Source organism: Podarcis raffonei, chromosome 7, assembly GCF_027172205.1.
Source record: "Podarcis raffonei isolate rPodRaf1 chromosome 7, rPodRaf1.pri, whole genome shotgun sequence".
In the NCBI taxonomy this organism is placed as follows: Eukaryota; Metazoa; Chordata; class Lepidosauria; order Squamata; family Lacertidae; genus Podarcis; species Podarcis raffonei.
The window spans coordinates 60,391,102-60,412,359 of NC_070608.1; the positions used below are offsets into that span (position 1 = coordinate 60,391,102).

At 41.3% G+C, this 21,258-nt stretch overlaps 2 protein-coding genes across 3 annotated transcripts in view; one reads left to right on the forward strand and one right to left on the reverse strand.

Moving 5' to 3' along the window:
* The window catches only part of RANBP9 (RAN binding protein 9), a 28,120-nt gene extending 7,290 nt beyond the window's left edge, over positions 1–20,830 (reverse strand). For both annotated transcript variants that reach the window (XM_053396796.1, XM_053396795.1), the window contains exons 1-9: positions 19,872–20,830; positions 14,561–14,672; positions 10,116–10,168; positions 8,919–9,086; positions 7,459–7,481; positions 5,826–6,010; positions 4,287–4,399; positions 1,572–1,680; positions 218–408 (exon numbers count right to left, since the gene is read on the reverse strand). In XM_053396796.1, the coding sequence (XP_053252771.1) occupies positions 218–408; positions 1,572–1,680; positions 4,287–4,399; positions 5,826–6,010; positions 7,459–7,481; positions 8,919–9,086; positions 10,116–10,168; positions 14,561–14,672; positions 19,872–20,307 (1,390 nt within the window). In that variant the 5' untranslated portion in view covers positions 20,308–20,830. The remainder of the gene's footprint in view (positions 1–217; positions 409–1,571; positions 1,681–4,286; positions 4,400–5,825; positions 6,011–7,458; positions 7,482–8,918; positions 9,087–10,115; positions 10,169–14,560; positions 14,673–19,871) is intronic.
* The window catches only part of NOL7 (nucleolar protein 7), a 59,746-nt gene that overhangs the window by 14,201 nt on the left and 24,287 nt on the right, over positions 1–21,258 (forward strand). The gene's annotated exons all lie outside the window — the stretch shown is intronic.

The window sequence follows — 21,258 nt, forward strand, 5'->3', positions numbered from 1 at the left end:
GTCCATACACCATGGGACATGTCTGTCTCTATTGTTATAAATAAGACAGGTGCAGAGGAAAAGTTGTTAGTGCCAGCAAGGAGCTGAGTGGCAACACTGCGGGACACCAGCCACAACACAAAGCATTTCACATGCTAATAGACAGATGGATGAAAAACTGAAGATCCAGAAGTGAAACACCTCTGTATAACACCAGCTTCTGCCAGCTCAAACTCACCAGAACAGTGTGTGCTACTTCCTTTGCCTGTTGCTAGACTGTGAATATTCATTCCATGGCTGGGGCTCATACTAGGACTACTAAACGATCGAGGACTAACAGGATAGCTATCTTGAGATTTTGGACTGTGACCTCCTAGACATCGTACTTCACTGTCTGTACCATTGACCATTTCTATGAATTGCCGTACCCTAGGAAACACGAGAGAAGAGTTAGTTTATGAAGCCAATATAATTTCAACAATCTAATTGCTCTCAGTATTATTAATGATTTGCATTATAGTAGTTTGGTTGCTGTTTAATACAAATGAAGGTCAGTGAAACATATAATCATTACTGCAGAATGAGAGCATCTACTTCTTCCCCCGCCTTTCCACAGCTGTAACAGTAACTGCCACTTGGAAAGCATTCAAAAATAGAAGATTGGGGAATAAATGAAGGAGCTTTGCGGCAGAGGAAGGGCCTTTTCTCAATTCCTAACTGCAGCTGCTTCCTCAAGCCCCATAAGCTTTACAGCAGGTTTTTAATTCTTCCTTTTTAAGTGGATTACATGGCCAGTAGTGGATATTCACACACCTTAGTGTACAAGAAAAAGACTACTCTAGTGTTGAAGGAGAAGCGGTGAATTGTATTGCTCATCCCCAGTAATAGCGGCACTATTTTTAATTCTTAAAGTGCCACATGACAGCACTTCACCATATTTTAAAAATCTGGTCCAGGTATTTCAAATTAGCACAGACCTATTTATGTACTTCATTCTCAGATAATGGGGTGGGGTGGGGAGGGGCATTTGCTCCCTCTCTCTTTTCCTGGTTAGAAGCTGAAATTATAGAAGGAAAAAAGAAGTAGATTTCTGTGACATTGTTGGGCAACAGGCATACAGAGTTGTTCTCAAGACTGAGGAATAAAAGTTAATACTCAAATAACTTTTTGAAATTCACTGCACTAACATAACCAACAAGATCATTCACTATTGTGGAAGCTTGAAAGTCGTAAGGGTGTTCACATAAACTCCCAATGATTAGACAGCAATTTACAGTACTAACTATTTACCGTATTTTTCGCCCTACAGGACGCATTTTTCCCCTCCAAAAATGAAGGGGAAATGTGTGTGTGTCATATGGGGCGAATGCAGGCTTTCGCTGAAACTTGGAGAGCAAGAGGGGTCGGTGCGCACCGACCCCTCTCTCTCTCCAGGCTTCAGGAAGCTATCCGTAAGCCTGGGGAGCCTGTGGGAGTTCCCGTGGCTGGGGGGGGGGATAATTTTTTTTCTTTATTTCCCCCCCAAAAAACTAGTTGCATCCTATGGGCCGGTGAGTCCTATAGGGCGAAAAATACGGTACTTTAAGACTTACTTCAAAGCAAATAAGAGATTAGGATTTCTTTCTAATAAACTTGGATACAATTGTTGTGTTGTTTCAATGGCTTCTCCCATTCTTCCTGCTAAAACCAGTTTCTGAATTCCTGTGGAGAAAAAGAAGAAACAGATTAAGAACTGTACATTTCCCCTCTGCTTTAGCAAGCTCTTTCAATGCAACCCACATTGTCTAATGCAGCAGGTCTCTTTGAAGGCAACGCTTCCACCAACCATCAGCTGAATGGTGCTGGGAGAGTACCTTCAAAAGAGACCAATGTAACCATCCATAAGCTAGGCTGTGGTTATGGAGATCACCCGACCGTGGTCTATCATCTGATGCCACTATTACATTAGGTGATTGACAGATGTGTGTAGTCCTACTCACCTGTCAAATTTGGCCAGCAGAGGAAACCCTGCACCCCTGATATAGTTCCACACCCTTGATGTAGTTAAACACTTCTTCTTAAAAGTCCTCAACTTTCACCAGATTTTGCTAGACAGGTTTGCAACAAATACTTTACATCAACTGTGAACTGCCCTGAGACCTCCAGGTTTAGGGAGGTATATAAATTGAATCAATCAAATCAAATCAAGTACAAAATTGCATCTTTCTTACACACCCAATTAGTACTTAAAACTTGCAAATCCTGCCTTTGAAAGGAGGAGACCTACAAAATAGCTTACAGATTTCAAAGAATAAAATAAATAAATAAATAAATAAATACCATAATAAAAAAAGCAACAGCAACAATAACAAGCAGAAGCAGCCAGGCAAAGAATCCCTTCAGAAACTCTGACAACTGCACCATGGCATATCAAGAGAAATATTCTGTTACACCAATTATAAGGCAAAACTCTAATTTAAGGTAAAGATTAGTTAAATAGCATGACTGAAAGTTATTAAGAGCAATCCCCAAGCATGTTTTTGCAGAAATAAGTCCCTTTAAGTTCAATAATCAGTTAATTTCATGTATGTATTAACTATTGCTTTAAATGATTAAAACGCAATCCTATACTCAGAAGCACATCTCATTCATTAAGTTTAATAGGGTTTACTCTCAAGTAAGTTAGTTTAGGACTGTTGCCTAAATCACTAAAACCCAAAAGTAATTGGTAGGGCAAAGACTAATAGGAATGTAAGAGAAAATATTATTGATGATCTCTCAACTGTGGAATAGCTTTTGCTGGCTAAACTGTCAAGTTATACATCTGTCGATACAATAATCCTGCAATTTACGTGCATTTAACTTGTGTACATTCAGCTTCACATGCTTGGCAAAGAAATAAAAACAACTAAAAAGGGGGCAGAAGTCGGGGGGGGGATGGGACACTTCGGCAATCCCACCTGCCATTGCATCCAATCACTATATGTGATTTTGGCTTTAAGTGTAATCCCTGGAATGTAACCCCAGCATATATTGAGGGTTTACTGTATTGTAAAAATGCACTCATACCAAGTGCATTAATATGTGGGGAAACCCAGCCAAATGGACGGGGCACAAATTAATAATAATAATAATAATAATAATAATAATAATAATAATAATATCTATATGAATTAATTTTAATCATGGTTTTATCAGGTGGCGGCCCTGCTAATTATATTTAGATAACCTTTTTTCTTTGTATCATCTATGGAACACAGTGACCACTAACTGCTGATTATTCTGTAAATCTGAATAAGGAGCACTAAGGAAAAAATTTATCTGAACATTTAAATTACAGTATTTTTCATAACATCTAAGTTGGTATGTTGGAAAGGAACGGAAAGGGGGGAGAGCCTCTCTTATTACTGTACTTTGCTTTATTATATTATTTGGCAAACCCCCCCCCCGAAGAAAAATTTACATTAACAAGCGAGATTGGAAAGTTTTGTATTTGTTAATATAATATGGCTCTAAATATATAAACTGTGTGGAAATAATAATACTATATAATTAGGGCTTTTGATCTTTGATTTGATTGGAAGAGGATAAAAGATTCTCCAATGTGTGGACATCAGACAGAAGCAGAATCTCATTAACCGCTGGAGAGATATTAAAAAACCTTGGACAGTTTCCTGGAATCTATGTGGGAGCTGTGTCGCACTTTTAATTTGGAAATCCGCCATGATTGGAAGTCAAGACCGGGCTGCAGAATTACAAATCGTCATAGGGGGAGGTGAGCCTCTAATATGTCATTATATTTGTGTTTCCAGTTTGATTTGGTAAATTTCCCCTGGAAAGGCTAATGTTTGATGCAACCAGTCTGGGAAAAGCAGACGCTTAGATTTGATTTTATCGGAACTGAGTGAAGATGGCGGCTGCCAGTAGCGAAAAGACTTTCGGATTGATTCGGCAGAAACACCAGCGTGTGAGATGCTGCGAACTTATAGAGGGGAATTATGGACATAAAATCCACACAAAAACACATCATTGTTTGTTTTAACTCGCTTGTGGGAACAACTCAGAGGCTGTGAAAGAATGAAGGTCAACAACAAAAAGAATTAGAGGAACCATCGGAAATTACTATGAAAAGCAGTAGAAGTATGAGATGATCAGAACCCTCTGAACGTGAAGCATGGGAAGTCCTATTAAAAATTTATAATTTGGCAAAATATTCAGACTATTTGATATGTATAATTTGGAATATTTAATGTGATTTGATTGGATTGTTAAAGTGGAAAATTCAATAAAAATGAATTTTTAAAAATTACAGTATTTTTCAGACTTACTTTGTCTATTTTTAATGGAAGCCAATTCTTCTAGTACAGTCTGATCAGTAGATCTTGCAAAGGCCTCTGCTGTTGCACAGTACCCATGATGTACCAAATAAGATGAAACCATCCTGTAAAAAGTGAACATATGCAAGTAAATACATAGCCTGGAGGCAACTTTTCAAACAAAGAACTCAAAATCCTTGAGAAGTGGTTTTGGTAAATTTACATTATGAAATATCCTGGGATAATATTCTAATATTCACTTTTAGCACTACAAATTAATTTAAACAAGCAGCTTCCTTGCAGAGTTACCACTTTTTCATGTTTTCAAATGAAACATGTATGCTTATGTATATTTTAAGTACGCAGCAACATTTATTTGGCTGCTTGTTACTAGGATACTGAAGATACAAAACATGAGAGTGGCCAAGGTAACAACCCTGAGACCCCCTGCTCTTACTTCCTATTCAAGACAATGGAGCTAGTCTAGAAGAGTTAAGTGATTTAATGCTGCTGCTAAATCAAATATTTAATTTAGGCATACAAAGCAGCACTGAGCATAGGAAATTTCTTAAGCGCTGAAACCTAAGGCAGTTCTGGATATTAACACAGAAGAGGAGCAATCAGCAGTTCCCTGGAGGGGCAAACAAGCTGCACATAAGGTTGCTGGTGCAAACTTTAGCATCTTCAGCTGCAAGGTAGAAATAGGCTGATAAATGGTATGTTAATTTTGTGTTTACAGAACGGAGAGCATGTGCAGTATCATTCCTCCCTTCCTCATCCAAAGCAGAAACAGAGTTAAAACTGAAGCACCATGTCCATACAAAATGGAGGGCAAATAAATATATCAATCAATTAATTATATGCACATGGCCAATTTTCAGAAGCTACTCAAGAGACAAAAATCAACAGTATTTGAAGTTTGTATGGTGGCATCATTACTACTATAGCAAAAAGAGATATTGTCAGGTGCTTTTGTTGTTTAACTGGCACAATCTAGCAGAAACTGATAGCACTGAATCAGAAATTAATGTGCATGTCATCATTCTATCATTATTGTCAGATACTGGTGTGACACAAAGTGTGCAAGTCTTTTAATTGTTTTATATATAGGAAGCAGACCTAGAATCATTGATTGACAAAAGGTAACAGCTACTTCTCATATTACTTAATCCAAATTTACACATATTGAAGGAGACTGTCATGACACAGATTTTTAAAAATCAAGATGCATGGGATGATTTTTGCATTGCTGAAGTTTGAGAGAAAAAGCTATTGCAGTTACCAGTAGGCATTGCTTTCACATCCATGTACCTCTCTCTAGCCCCCTTCACTACACAAGAAGAAACATTATTCTACATGGAGATAATGTCACCAGACAAATACAAATGACACAGTTTAACAGGTGTTGCAAACTTACCTCCACTGACATAAAAGTATGCAACAACATATATGCAGACTAGGATTTCTAAGACTGAAGAGACTAATCAAATCTCTTCAATTTGAATAGAAATTTAGGTTAGGAAGGACTTATTATAATCTTCAAATGCTTACTTTTGAATCATAGTCTGCCATTCTCCTTCCCGATCTCCTATAGGAAATCGGTCAATCTGAGCTTGAATTTTGGTTCTCCATTCTCGCATATAGTCTTCAATATCAAACACAAATGGATGCTGTCCAAAATTCGCATCCACCACTTCTCCTGGTGTTTGAAGACCAACCGTAGGATACAGGTTTGGCTGCAAGAGATAATTGCAATACATACTTTAATCTCTCAAAATCCAAATGTACTTTAAACTGGCATGAAAGCAAATTACTGGATATACAGAGCAACAAAATGACTGCAAGTGCCACCAGCAGAAAACAAAACTGAATCACACTTGCCCACCCATGCTCTAAGGCAGTGTCTCAGAAGAGGATGGCAAGTGTGGCGGGAAGAATCAAGGGAAATCTAAGAAATATTTAAACATTTCAATGTAGTGTAGTATAGTATAGTGTTAGTAGAGAAGTAATTTTATATACACAAAACCAGAAGCAGTATTCACGTCTCTCTTCAAGAGCCTATTCTTCTACATCTCCACAACATATTATTGTGAACAGGGATTTTCAACTGACAAATATGAAAAATCAGAAAAGAGAAAGGTTTCTTTGTGTTGTTGAGGAGACGAGAGTTTGACTCAAATTAGACCGAATATAAATGAGATTACCGCAAAAGCAAGCTCACACCTCTCACTGAGTTTGAATATATACTTAAGGTATGTATGTAAGAGGCTCATTTATAATTATATTTTGGGAATGATTAATGTTCGTACATAGCTGCATTGTTTTATACATTCTGAATGTCCCATGATCATATTAAAAAGCAGTTGTGTTCTATGTTATAAATCAAGCACTGCTAGGAGTTGTTTCTTTTTGTTTTCCAATGTATTTCTTATCAATAAAAGAATTGGTGTAGCATGAGCAAATTTTTATTCTGAAAGTGTGGCCTAGAGAAAAAGTTTGAGAACCACTACTCGCTCTAGGGTTTCAACAGATGTCTTTCCAGCGCCAGTGTGGTGTAGTGGTTAAGAGCGGTAGATTCATAATCTGGGGAACTGGGTTCGCGTCTCCACTCCTCCACATGCAGCTGCTGGGTGACCTTGGGGTAGTCATGCTTCTCTGAAGTCTCTCAGCCCCACTCACCTCACAGAGCATTTGTTGTGGGGGAGGAAGGAAAAGGAGAATGTTAACCACTTTGAGACTCCTTCGGGTAGTGATAAAGCGGGATATCAAATCCAAACTTCTCCTCCTCTTCTTCTTCTGCTGCTGCTGCCAGAGATTATATCAGGGACCTTTCGCATGCAAAGGATGAGCTCTACTACTAACTTATATCCCCATACTTGTGACTCCTACTATGTAATCTAAATATTTGCTGAAGCATCAAAAGTCATAAATGCTAACACAAAGTACTAACACACCAAATGGAAGGCAATGTTTATAGCATTTTGCCAATATTCTTGTGAAAATTGGAAGTTTCATAAAAACCTCCAGTAAAAATGAGAAACATTTGTTCCATTTGCAAATTGTTGTTTTGCTACCATGGTTGTCATTTTAAAATACAAAAAAAGGAAAAACACATATTATACAAGTAGGGAAATGTGTATTTTACATAGGAATGCTTTTGAATTTTTTAGTATGTTTATCTTACCGGCAAATCCGTGAAAGCAATACCTGTAATCAAGAGACATAAATTAATATTTGTGCTGCCACAGTCACGTAGAAAAATGTATTTTAATCATACAACATACTCAGTGCTCATATAATTTAAGTTGAGCAGCTTAGATCTCAAGAGGACAGGAAATATTACTGGTTAGTTATTCTCATTTTTTAGAATTTACTTAGGTGTACTCTTATGCTGTTAAGAAGCAGGCAGAGTATTTTGTGTACCTATGATAATGCAACATAAAAAGGCAATAAAAACAGGGATGCAGAGTTGGCAAGGGGGTTATCAACTCCTGTTTTACCAGGTAAACCATAGTTTACACAGTTTACAGGAAAACTTGTTAAGAAACCTGTATTGCCAAGGAATGAACTAACATGTTAACTTTTAGCATCTGTTTTAGGGAGATGGCAACAGTATGTAGCTTATTTGAGAATTTGTTTTTTACTTTAAAATAACCAGCCCATGGGTTAGAGAAAGATTTCACCTCCACGAGCAGAAGGGATTCTTCTACCCACAAAATGCTTTTGACTCAGGGGAAACACATTGACTTTTGCCAATTTCCCCATCAGCCTCCACCATAAACTCCCACACTGCTCCACAGAGTATTCCAACCCCCTGGAGCAGACTTCCTGAAGGAGCACAGTGCTGCAAGGGGAAAGGCAAACTGGCAAAAGTTACCTCTCTAACTTCTGCCACAGCAGAAGTGAAGCCTAGATCCAAACAACTGCAAAGCTATTACAGTGGTACCTCTAGTTGCGAACATGATCCGTTCCGGGGTGCCGTTTGCACCCCGCAAAGTCCGCAACTAGAGTAGCACTTCCGCGCAGAGCGTGATAGAGCACTTCTGCACATGTGCAAAGCGCACAGAATGCTTTTGCGCATGCACATGCAGGAAAACCCGGAAGTATACACTTCTGGATTTGCCGCATTAGCAAGCCAGAAAGGCGCAACATGAACCTAACACAACACAAGGTATGACTGTACCAGATTACCAATATTTTTACAGTTTTCATTAATTTTGTTCTATGTTTTGCTGATAAAAACCGTAAGAACTGTGCAAAATGAATTTTGGCTTGGGGAGCAACAGAATAGAAAGAAAATATGATCCAAATTATTGAGATATAGAAAGTCATACGGTAAGTTGCCTCTAGGCGGAATGTTTATTTTAAATTTGATTTTCTTCCAGTTTTGAAGAGAGCAATTTTGTATATTAACTTTTGCAAAATTGGAGCTCTTTTGAAACCTCAAAGAGCTACGGACAAGAGCCCTGACAAGTGTCCTCCTAGAACTGAGGAAACAGTATTTGAACTTTCTTTAACGTTTTCTTTCTGTGCTGAGCTCCAACAACAAAGTAATATTTAACATCTTAGATTTGGAAAGAGTGCTATCACCATTTCATTAGGTATCTTGATATACATTTAATTATCAGTGACTCTTCTTCATACCCAAACTATGTCCATTCTTTGTGTAGAAACAGGTATTGTTGATAAGGTTTACACAGCAGCCGATGACATCACCAGTTGTAAATGTTGGACCGTAGGGTTGTCCAGTTCCAGAGGAACAAAATGAATGTCCATCATCTCCATGGTACCCATATGAATGCTTATCCCAACCTTAAAACAAAACATGTAGCATTTAGCTTTGTAGCACATCAGATGGTGCATCTGAAAATAAACACAACTGAATTCAAAAAGGTTAAGCCATAGGCATATGCCTAAAATAAGCATAAGGCTATGCATAAACTGGAAACACAGTTTAACCTCAGGGCTGGGGGGCAAGCACAGGAGAAGAGTATTGGAATGCTGGAAGGAAATTCAGATGTAATGCAATATTTATCTTCTTATCAAGCTAAAACTTACTTTACTACTTTAAGAACATGAAATATATGGGTATGTGACTTGGAACATAAAACTGTACTTCAGCATATTTATGAAATTTTAGAGTATAAATGCTTTGCTGTATTAGAAGAACTACAAAGTAGCATTAGAGCTGCAGCAGCAAGCTGCTAAATCCAAAGGCCTCTTATCATAGAACAAGCAATACAAAGAAGCACAGAGATGAGACTTCTGAGTGTTTGGTAGCATATTTGTGAGGCTGGAGGAGAGAATATGTTTTAAAGCCTGGGGAAGAATTGGTGATGCAGAGATAGAGGATGAAACCATGAAGTGTCGGGATACTAGATTGGGAGAAGGGGGAAAGTGCCTTTCAGCCAGCACCACCTTCAGTAAGCTCATTTAAGCTTAATGGACTTTACCCCTAAGTAGACATATATAGAATTGTACTGGAATGTGGATAGGAGGAGGAAAATAAAAACTGTTTTGAAATGGAACTTGGGGTGAGGAGAAAGATAAACCTTCCCATCACTGCTTATGGAGGGAAATTTAAGAAACTATTTGAGGGTGGGATTGGGTTTGGATAACTTTATTAAGTGATGGGTTTGTCAGCTGGAGTATTTTTCTTGCTTGGAGAGCATTTTTACAAACCCCACACTCACATGTGCGGGCGTAACTTACAAAATGCTAGCGACAGGATTTTAAGGTTTTTACAGGTTATCTGGATTAGTATCTAAAAAAGATGTTCTGATCAGCATCTCACAGGAATAAAACAATGTTTTAAAACAAAACAATGATTTCTTATCATACCTGGTAGTCTGTTCATATTCACACCTTGAGCAGAGAGCCCAATCCCCATATAACTGTAATATTGGAAAAAAAAGTTTATCCTTTTTGAATTTCAAATGACCACTTCAAAACAGCAACATTGCAAGAAAATCTATTCGCTACTATTGAATTAAAGAGGTATGGATTGGCAGTTTCAGTTTCTCATATAGCACAATATATCACACATGTTCTTTTGACAGGTACTAGATACACATTTCATTGAGAGGTGTGAAGTTAGATTTGTGGTGTAAGCAATCTGGACTGGCTTCTGTAAACTTGGGCCAATGCAAATGCAGGATGTTTCTATGCATGTGAAAAGAACAATATTGAGAAAAAACTTGCATTTTGGTTACACTGCTTTTGTAACCCAATAGCAGGTGATTTGGTAGATGGGCATGGATTGACCAAAATGGTCTTTGGACTGGCCAAAGTAGTAGGCTATAAAGTGGTGCCTCGCAAGACGAAATTAATTCTTTTCGTCTTGCAATGTTTTTCGTCTTGCGAAGCACGGTCAGTCGCAACTGCACCTCTTCAAGCGGTTTTTTAAAAAAAGGAAACAAACTCGCAAGACGTTTTCGTCTTGCGAAGCAAGCCCATAGGGAAAATGTCTTGCGAAGCAACTCAAAAAACGAAAAACTCTTTCGTCTTGCGAGTTTTTCATCTTCCAAGGCATTCGTCTTGCGAGGTACCACTGTACTATAAACAGGAAGGGGAAATGGAAAGCTTATTCCTTTTTGTAACTTTTTTTTAGACCCAGTGGGACTCAAACCAACACTAAGAAAAAATTGCACAAAGCCACCTGTTACTTTATTTTTTCAATATCCACAACAGAAACTGATACCTTCAGGAGAAGAAAAGCTGATTAGGGGTCCCCAACATCCCTATCCATCAAGCTCTGATTCCCCACTACCCTGTTAGCTAAACAGGGTTTTCTGCATTTTTCTCAAAGAGCTTGCCTATTGTCTCAGCAAGATCAATACACAAATGAAATGCAGCATGTCAGTATTTCTAAGATAAAGTATCATCATCAAACATGGACTGTTAGCTGGTAAGGCTATAGCTTAAGAGAAAATAAGCTAAGGAAGAAGAGAAAGAGTAAAGGAGCTTCTTCCTAACAAGGGAACATATTCCAGCATGAAGAAAACAAGTTATGTAATACCTCTTGGAAGTATAGGGACATTGTGAAATGCAATGAATAGGAGACAATAAAAAGGAGTAAAAATTAAACTACTGAGGTCAAAATCCTACACCTACTTTCTTGTGAGTAAGCCAGACTGAATTCAGTGGGTTTTACTTCTGAGTAAACATGCAGGATTACACAATTACAAGGCATTTTAGGCAAACCTATTACGATTTCTACCAAGCTGTAGAAAACATCAGGAACCTTTGTGAGTGTAGTTCTTCCCAGATCCTAACCCCCAGTCTATGATCCACATACTGTTAGCTACATAAAAACTGGCATGAATGAGACACATCAAGCTCCAATAGCTGATCAAGTATACCTCTAGATACAATCACTATGGCAATTCATGTCTGATTAATCAATTTTCTTCAGATAAATGCAATAAACTATAGGAACATGAAATTCATTTCAGTAATAATTCTACTCTTCAAAATATATCCATAATTCAGCCTCTTAATGCTACTTTGATATACAATGGTACCTTGGTTCTTGAACTTAATCCGTTCCAGGAGTCGGTTTGACTCCTGAAACCGTTCAAAAAACTAAAGCGTGACTTCCAATTGGCTGCAGGAGCTTCCTGCACTCAAGCGGAAACTGCATCGGACATTCAGCTTCTGAAAAATGTTTGCAAACTGTAACACTTACTTCCAGGTTTGCATTGTTCGGGAACTGATTTGTTTGACAACTAAGCTGTTCAAGAACCAAGGTACCACTGTAGTTAACATATTCCCGTTTTACCATTGACAGATACAGGATGGAAGGTAGCAAACTGACCAGGTATACCCACTGAATCCAGGCTAACCAAAGTTAATGTTTAAGATCCAAGTCCAAAATCAGCATTGCCATACAGTGGTACCTCATGTTACGGACGGGATCCGTCCCGGAGGCCCGCCCATAATGTGAAATGCAACTTGAAGTGCTGCGCCTGCAATTTGGCGCTTCTGCGCATGCACGAAGAATGATTTAGCGCTTCTGCGCATGCAGCAAAGCCCGGAAGTAACCCGTTCCAGTACTTCCAGGTTGCCGCGGGAAATAACGTGAAAAGACGCAACATGAAGCGGACGCAACACGAGGTATGACTGTACTGACTTTCAGCTATTCTAGCACTCGCCCATATCTACAAAAGCTGTGAATTACCGTATTTTTCGCCCCATAGGGTGCACCGGCCCATAGGGCACACCTAGTTTTTTTTGGGGGGGGGGGGGAATAAAGAAAAAAATTATTTCCCCCCCCAGGCGCGGGGCTGGGGCGGGGGAAGCCCGAGCTTCCCCCGACCCCAGCCCCCAGAACAGGCTGCTATCTGCAAGCCTAGGGAGCCCCGCGGAAAGTCGCACCAGTCTCCCCAGGCTTGCGGATATCTGCCGGAAGCCCGGGGCGCGCTCCGCTGCGCTCCCCGGGTTTCGGGCTGCAGGCTGCTGTGCGCAAGCCTTGGGAGTCCCGCGGGGCTCCCAAGGCTTGCCGAAAGCTGCCCGAAGCCCAGGGTGTGCAGCGCTGCGCTCCCTGGGCTTCGGGCAGCAGGCTGCTATCCTCAAGCCTAGGGAACCCTGTGGGAACTCCCGTGGGCTCCCCAGGCTTGCGGATAGCTTCCTGAAGCCTGGAGAGCGAGAGGGGCCGGTGCGCACCGACCCCTCTCGCTCTCCAGGCTTCAGCGAAAGCCTGCATTCGCCCCATAGGACGCACACACATTTCCCCTTCATTTTTGGAGGGGGAAAAGTGCGCCCTATAGGACGAAAAATACGGTATACATAGATGGATTGTGTTATCCATACAGCACTTTACAATCCAAACCTATTGTCACACCCTCAACCACTATCGTAACCACATTGCAACAGATCCTATCTGTTCACATTTTGCAGATAGGAAGATCTGGAATCGACCATAATCACCAGACCCATACTTCAACTTAAAGGTAAAGGTAAAGGGACCCCTGACCATTAGGTCCAGTCGTGACCGACTCTGGGGTTGCGGCGCTCATCTCGCTTCACTGGCCGAGGGAGCCAGCGTACAGCTTCCGGGTCATGTGGCCAGCATGACTAAGCCGCTTCTGGCGAACCAGAGCAGCGCACGGAAACGCCGTTTACCTTCCTGCTGGAGCGGTACCTATTTATCTACTTGCACTTTGAGGTGCTTTCGAACTGCTAGGTTGGCAGGAGCAGGGACCGAGCAATGGGAGCTCACCCTGTCGCGGGGATTCGAACCACCGACCTTCTGATCGGCAAGTCCTAGGCTCTGTGGTTTAACCCACAGCGCCACCCGCGTCCCTACTTCACCTTAGGTCTTCCAAATTCATCTAAAACAGCTACTTCATATTGTAGCCTCCACCACAGATGCAAGTTTTGACTCTAACAATGCAAAACATTAAGGTGTTAAAACATTGCGGTATGAATGGCTTTATCGGCATAGAGAGCCTTTTAGTCAGAATAAGTCTTATTCCGAGATTACTTCTTTGAGATTCTCCCAAAGGCAATTACTAATTGAAAGTCATTGTTGCCCATGCTGGAATTATCAACTTCAGTTCTGCACTCCAGTTATAATATTTCTAAGACTGGTTCTTTAAATCAGGCAGCAATTGAGACTTTTCAACATCAGTGCCCCAGAAAAAGATGCCACCAAAACAATCTGTGAAAGCCATGATCAATTTGTGTCCTAGATATTAACTTTCTGCATGCTAGATAAGCAGGATTGTAGAGTAAGACATATCAATTCCAATCAGAGAAATCAGAATTTTCACATTCTATACTGCAGTAAACTATTTAAAACGAGTGGCAACATCTAAATTCACTAAAATATTATCACAGTGAAAGGAAACCCAAAGAATACTATACTCTGCTTACTAACACTCTAAGGAGTGCCCAGGTGCTGTTCCTATGTTCATAAAGGCCAGCAAAGAATACAACTCAGGCAATTCTGGACTCCATCAGACTGTTACAGTAAATACTTATCAATGGAAATGAATTGTCTGCTTAAAATTCAATTGTAACCTTTCATGCCAAAAGTGAATCGAGAATTTGATTTCTCTAGACTATTTGTGGAAACTTGGGTCTGCAACTTTAAATCAATTACTAGGATTAAATTTTAAACATGTGGAGAGAGCTTGATTAAATATCTACTACTTTTACAAGATCTGAACAGAAAGTAGAATCTGGACATTTTTCAACATGAACACTAAATTATTGTTTTAGCAGAAATAGATGTATTGTATAAATTAAATTGTTTCTGAAACAAAGGTGCACTCAAACCTTACCCATCTCTTCCTTTGCTGACAATTTTAACTTCAAAATAGTATATTCCACAAGCTGCAGGTATGGGATGAGTAGCTCGAACAGAAGCAGCATCTTTTGGAGTTTTTCCATGGCCTGAAAATATATTAAAATACACATTTACTACTTCATATAATAAAAGAAGTGTGATTGTAAATGAAACAGTTAGGAAATGAAACATTCACTTAACTATTTCCAGACATCCTATTGGCACCTGCCTAGGAATCAATACTAAATCCACTGCAAAACCGATCAAATGACTGGTCCATTTACTAGCCTCTTAGCAGGCTAGTTTACTAGCCATTTACTAGCCTTTTAGCAGGCTAGTAAAATGTGCAGGTTGGTAAGTTTTGAAGGTTTATTTGCAGAGTTCCATTGCTCCAAGTCTGGTCCCACTTGATATGTAGCCTCACATCAGACAATCTCTAGTCCAAATTTCATCATGTTTGATCATACATTTTGCTTAACCACATATCTGCATTATGCAACATGGTTTTTAATAATCTGAGCTGCAATTGTGCACATATGCTGCTTAAATCCCACTGACTTCAACAGGATTTAATCATCCCAGCTGTGCACACGATTGCACTCCTAGTGTATTGATATTGTGACACTTGGTTTCTGCATCGAGGACTTGTCAAATTAGAGAATATGAGTTTTAAGTAGCCTTGGCAGAAAAACAGGCATTTGCATCTGCCACCGAGAAAAGCGAATTGTTGTATTTCCCAGACCAGTATCTAGACTGATCACTGAGTGTATTTGCAGACATAGGAGTTACTTTGATACCTGCGTATCATCTCACTCAGAAATACAGAATCTTAAAAATTTGGGGTTACTCCCACATCTGCATATACTTTCAAAGTTGAACCTAAGCATCAGCTGTCAGAGTATTATGAAAAGCTCTGGTAGAATCAGTGTTTTTCTTAAAAAATGTTTAGGGGTACTCTCATTTTCCTACTCATACTGAAATACTGCCCCTCAATGAGGCCAAACTTAAGATTCACAAAATGTTTAAGGGTGTGCGTACCCCTGCGTACCCCCAGAAAAAAAAGCACTGGGTAGAATCATAGAACTGTAGAGCTGGAAGGGAACACAAAGGTTATCTAGTCCAACCCCTGCAATGCAGGAATCTTTTAGCCCAACTTGGGGCTCGAACCCACGACCCTGAGATTAAGGACCTTTTTCTGTCTCCCCACCTCCAGCTACTCTCTGAAGAATGGAGAAGAAACCCTCTTAAGAATACTGCTACCACGGTGTCATTCAGATGTTGTTGGACTACAACTTCCATCAGTCCCAGATCAGGGATTAGAAATTGCAGCAACATCTAGAGGGCACCACATAGGCAACCCTTGCCCCAGTCTGGAAATGTTTTCCTTATTTTGATATCTGATTGCAACCCTTCTTCCTTTGCACTGGAGTAACGTATCAGTGAGTGAACTGGAACTTTGTCCGAAGCAAAACATAGAAGACTACTGCCACTAAGTTTTGTATCATCTTTCGCTTTGACATCTGCTATATAAAAATATTCCATCAGCATTGAACATCAAATATTTTTAAATTAGTAGTTCAACAGATATAAATCATTATCTTATCAGCAATGAATTATCTAGTTTCTCCAGAGTTCCTTATTTACTGTGAAGAAAGGGTTAAATAAAATACTTATTTTAATATATTATTTGATCAATCAAATAATATTTCAGCATGTCATCCAACAAAGATGCATTTTTGTATATGTTATTCAGCTGTGTCTCAGCAAACTTAGAAAATGTTAACACAAACATATTACTGGATTTACAACTTAAAAAACAAACAATCCTATGGATGTTTACTCAGAAGTAGTAACTCCTGCAAAATTCCATGGTACTTACTCTTAGGTAAGTAGGCACAGGATTGCAACTTGAGGGTACAAGCAGACATGCATAGGTTGTGCAAGCCCACTATGAATGGTAATCACTGTACTTAAACACATGTACCTTGTTCTTAGAGCAAACTTGTTATTCTAGTTTGGAGCTAAAGGTAGATTACACAGCACTGATTGGTCAATTCTTGTGTCACATTAGGAAGACCCTCTCCTCCATTTATTATGAGTAGGGTTGTGAACAGTGCTAATTTGTTGAGTCATGTGACACTTACAAAGCTTCGCCCCCCCCCACCCCTTTGGAGTAGATTAGGTGTAGAACAAACTAAAAGAAAAATAAAACACCAAATGTTTAAGCACATAGCATGTGGGTACTTAGAAAACAAAAACAGAGCAGGCAGCCCACACGAGTTACAGCAAAACAATCAGCATTCAGTTCAGGGCCTAGTAATTCATGTATTAAAATGCATTATTTATGTTATTCAGGGTGCAGAAGAAACTTGTCCCCCTGCACCTGTTTCCATATATGTATTTTATTTACAATATCTACACTATATAAAGTAGAATGCAATTTTTAAGTAGTGTTTTCATTTCATTTATGAATGTCCCAAAGCTAACTATATTATCAGTTCATTAAGAGTCAATGCTGAGATGGATAGGATTTAACAAACAGGATTTACACTTAAATGATCTGAAAATTAATGTAGGCACCATGAAATATAGAACTCGTGCAATTCTAACTGTAACTTCTTGAAAGATGAGCAAACTTCCTCACTACTGTACATTACATAGCTGCACAGGAACAGATTCATAAATTCTTGCACTACTATCCATCCCAGCCATATTCTACATGAAAACCTGGCAATAGAGGTCTCACCCACTGACCAATTTCATACTTTTATATGATCCTATCTAGAGTTTAGCAAAGAATGCTGTTATAATAGTTTACTTTTAGAAAATTTGTCCTTAAGTTGATATGACTAACCGCCAAAGCAATAACTGATTAAGCACTGAACTTTTCAGAAATTTCATTATATGCAAAACTCAAATACCATTTTCTCCTAATAGATATTCTCTATTATTCTAACACTTGAGTCACTGTGCAAGTTATTTTTCTAAATATTCTAAATGACAGTGGGGCTGCTGCTTGCATGAAGAAACTGCTTTTCTAACTAGAAATATCACAATCCCACATAATGGAAAAAGAAAAGCATTTCACCATTTGCTTATTTAGGTCCAAGCAAATCAAGTCTTATCAGATACAGGCCCTTGGTTTTCAGCGATGCCTACCTGCCCAGCTAGTCAAAGCTTCAAAGACCTTCCCTCCATATTCTCAGTAAACTGAAGGTATTTTTCAGTAACAGTAATTACAAAGTGGCCTATGAATAGTAAGTTATGAAGCTGTCCCTTTTTCTCCACAGTTGTGGTCACAGCTCACTGTAAGCTCTGAAGAAAGAGAAATATGCTACTATTTCTGAGCAATGCTGTGCAGTGCAATATTATTTCTGAGCATTGCAGCACAAGAAAAAAGACGCCACTAAATATAGTTTTACATTAAGTCAAGCCATAAGACATAAGTATTCTATACTAAGAAAGTACCACACAAGGTAACACAAAGCAACAACAAAAGTGATAGTTGAGACAACCACAAATTAATCCCCAAAGTGTAGACCACTACATAATAACCATACCTTAGCAAGCAAAAAAGAAGCTGAAAGCATTACACACATGAACCTAACAGGAAGTTCAAAGTAATGCCTGCAACTTTCTTATATACAGTGTTTCCATACAACACAGTGCATGCATGCATGAACAAACACACACACACAAACACAAAAAAACAAAGCAGAACGACACTCATCCTAAGCAGAGGGCTTGGGAAATTTTAGATTCTGGGTTTAGATTCCTTTGTGTTCATCAGTAATTTTACTTCAATTTTAACATTTTATACTCTTCCAAGTCTAACTACACTGAAGGCTTCCTACTGCCCTTCTATACTCATCTTATAATCTTACAAGAACCTGCTTTTCATTGCCAACTCTATAAACAGCTTCATATACAATCGGTATATTTTTTTCTAGATTCACATTAACCAGCCACCTCCTCTATTTAAAATCGTATCTGGTTTTGTATGCCATTTCCAGAAGCTGCAGAAAAAAACCAATCTGTTACAAGAAACCCCCACCCTAGCAGAAAATTCACTTTCTTTTATTTGATAAAGTAATACACCCCACTGTTGCTTGTGAACATAAGGGGGGGGGGAATTTTGGGGCTACTTGTAATGTGATAAACATTTTGAATTCCTGGAAACGAACAATGTTTTTCTAACCTATTTTCCTCACTTTTCCATGCTCAGTAGTTTTACATTTGTTCTTCCAACCTGTATGGACCTTTGCACTTTTGCTAAACAAACACACATTTCTTGCCATAACTGGTTATTTTTAATTGGACACGTCACAGTGACTGACTTGCTTTTCTCCTCCCCTGACCCCAAGCTGTTATTCAACAAGAGAACTGATCGGCTGAGTTTGTTTATCCTCTTCCCCCAAACCAGAAAGCAAAGGATCCTTCGAGTGTCCCTTACATATTTGAGACCAGTGGAGAGAGACAAGCAAGGAGGGAGGGATAAAGCCAGATTGTCTCCACTTGGCTGTCTAAATTCTTCGGAAGACCCAATGAGAGCTATTTCCTGTTGTTCTATTTTTCTACATTTCCCCCTCCCCCATGATGGTTCCTTCTCAAGATGCTTCTGTTCCCCCACTAAGGAAAGGATATGTGAGATTTGGGGGGTGGGGTAGAAGAGCCATGACCTCAAATTAAAGTCCCAAATGTCTTTCTTTACTCACATATATACACCCCACCCTAAGATCATAGGAGTGAAGGTTTGACTAAAAGGTAATCCGAGGCCTAGCTTCCGGAACAGGCCTGATTGCTCAAAGAGGTGGTATTGGGAGAGGGGGGCGTAGAGAAAGAAAAACAGAAAGGATCAAGGAAGGAGTTAACTGGGGAGGGGGGAGAGCAGGTGCCACCAGATCTATCTGTGGGCGAGTTGGGGAGCTTGCAGGACTAGCGTCAGCATTGTCTGCCTGGGATGGAAAGAAAAATAATGTTTTTTTTGGGGGGGGGGACTGAGGGACTCCTCCAACGACCAGGGTTGGGGAAGAAGAGAAAGGACTATTCTGCTCCAGTCACGGGAGGGGAATATGTACTGGCCCAACTGGTGTGCCGTCTTCGGAAAGCGGGGTGCGGGAAGGAGGTCTAGGCTCGGGGTCCACCGACCTCGGCGGAGAAAGGCAACAACCGAAGCCTCCCGACGGTTTCGGGGGAGACGTTCAGAGCTTCCATGGGAGTTTCTCAGCCTGCCTTTCGGAGGAAGAGGCGGAGGGGGCCTGGGGATGGCGGCGGCCTCGGCCTCGCCCTCCCTCCGTCCCTCTCACCTTTGTAGTGGACGCGCAGGTTGTTCTGCGAGAGGCCGATGTAGCTGAATTTGTCCTTCGGGCTCCAGGAGCGCGGCAGCGGCGTCTCCTGCTCGTCCACGGCCGGGTAGAGCCGCTTGAGGCGCCGCTTGAGCTCCTTCTCCTGCTCGTTCAGGGCCGGGTCGCCGCCGTGAGGGAAGGGCGCCGGGGCGCTGCTGCTGCTGCCGCCGCCGCTCCCGGCAGGCATGGGCCCAGCTGAGGCGGCGGCGGCTGTTGTGGTGGCGGCGGCGGCGATAGCGGGCGGAGGAGGGGGCGGCGGCGGGGCCGAGGTGGCCGGCGGCGGCGGGGGAGGCGGCGGCGGGTGGAGCAGGAGGGCGGCCGAGGCCGGTGAGGGAGTAGGGTTGCCCGGGGCTTGAGGAGCCGTCGCCGGGAGTTGCTGCTGCTGTTGCCCGGACATGCCGGCCTCCTCCTCGTCCGCTGTCCCAAGTGAACTGAGAGGAGGCTTGAAGGAGGTGTAGTATAATATAAAACGGGAAGAGGAAGCCCCAAACCGGAGTGAGACCCAGGGAAGAAGGAAGAGGCGGCGAAGAGAGGCTCCGCTTCTTCGGCTGAGGGACCCGACTGAGCTCGCGCGAAGGCGAGCAGGGGGGTTGGAAACAGACGGAGCCGATGACGAGCCGGCGCGTGCGTGCAGCGGCTGGCCTCGAGCTCGGGAAGCTGCGCGCGGCGATGTTGACGCGGGGCGCGCGAGAGCTTGGGGGCGGGGGGGGGGCGAGAGAGAGAAAGAGTTGGCAGCACCAGACGCTGTTACTTATTGCGCTGCGGACGCTGCCAGCAACGGCGATGGTTGTGCGGCAGCCGCCGCCGCAGAACGTCCTCCTTAGTCAGCTGAGCTGCGTGGCGGCGTAGGGAGCCGAGGGGCGGGGCTTCCTTTCTGAAGAAGCTGAGGGCGGGGGTTCTCAGGCGGCTTCGGCGAAACGGCGTCGCTGCTGCTGCTGCTAACGGCGCCGGCCCAGAGCGCTTCTGGGAGGCTGCCTTTGTGCGCGACGTAAAGCCCTTTTCCCCTCCCTCCAGCCCCGTGTCACCTGTGGAAAAGGGGGCTGGATCCAGTGACGCAACTCGGAAAACTGTTAGGGAAGCCAGAGCAGGAAAGTGAGTGGGGGGCGGCGCCGCCGCTTTAACCCCCGTTTCCTTTTTGAAAGAGAAACTTAAAGTGTGTATTTCACATCAACGTTCCCATCCGGAACACATTTTTCTCTGCAGTCAACCCTGCTGATTTTTTTTTAAGATGTTGTTTGCTTTCAAGTACGCCTACTCACCGTCGCAGCCTTATTTTAATTCCAATTTACAATCCAGTTATTACTTCCATAAGGATCCAGCATCGGGATGGGTGGGAGACTCCTTGCCT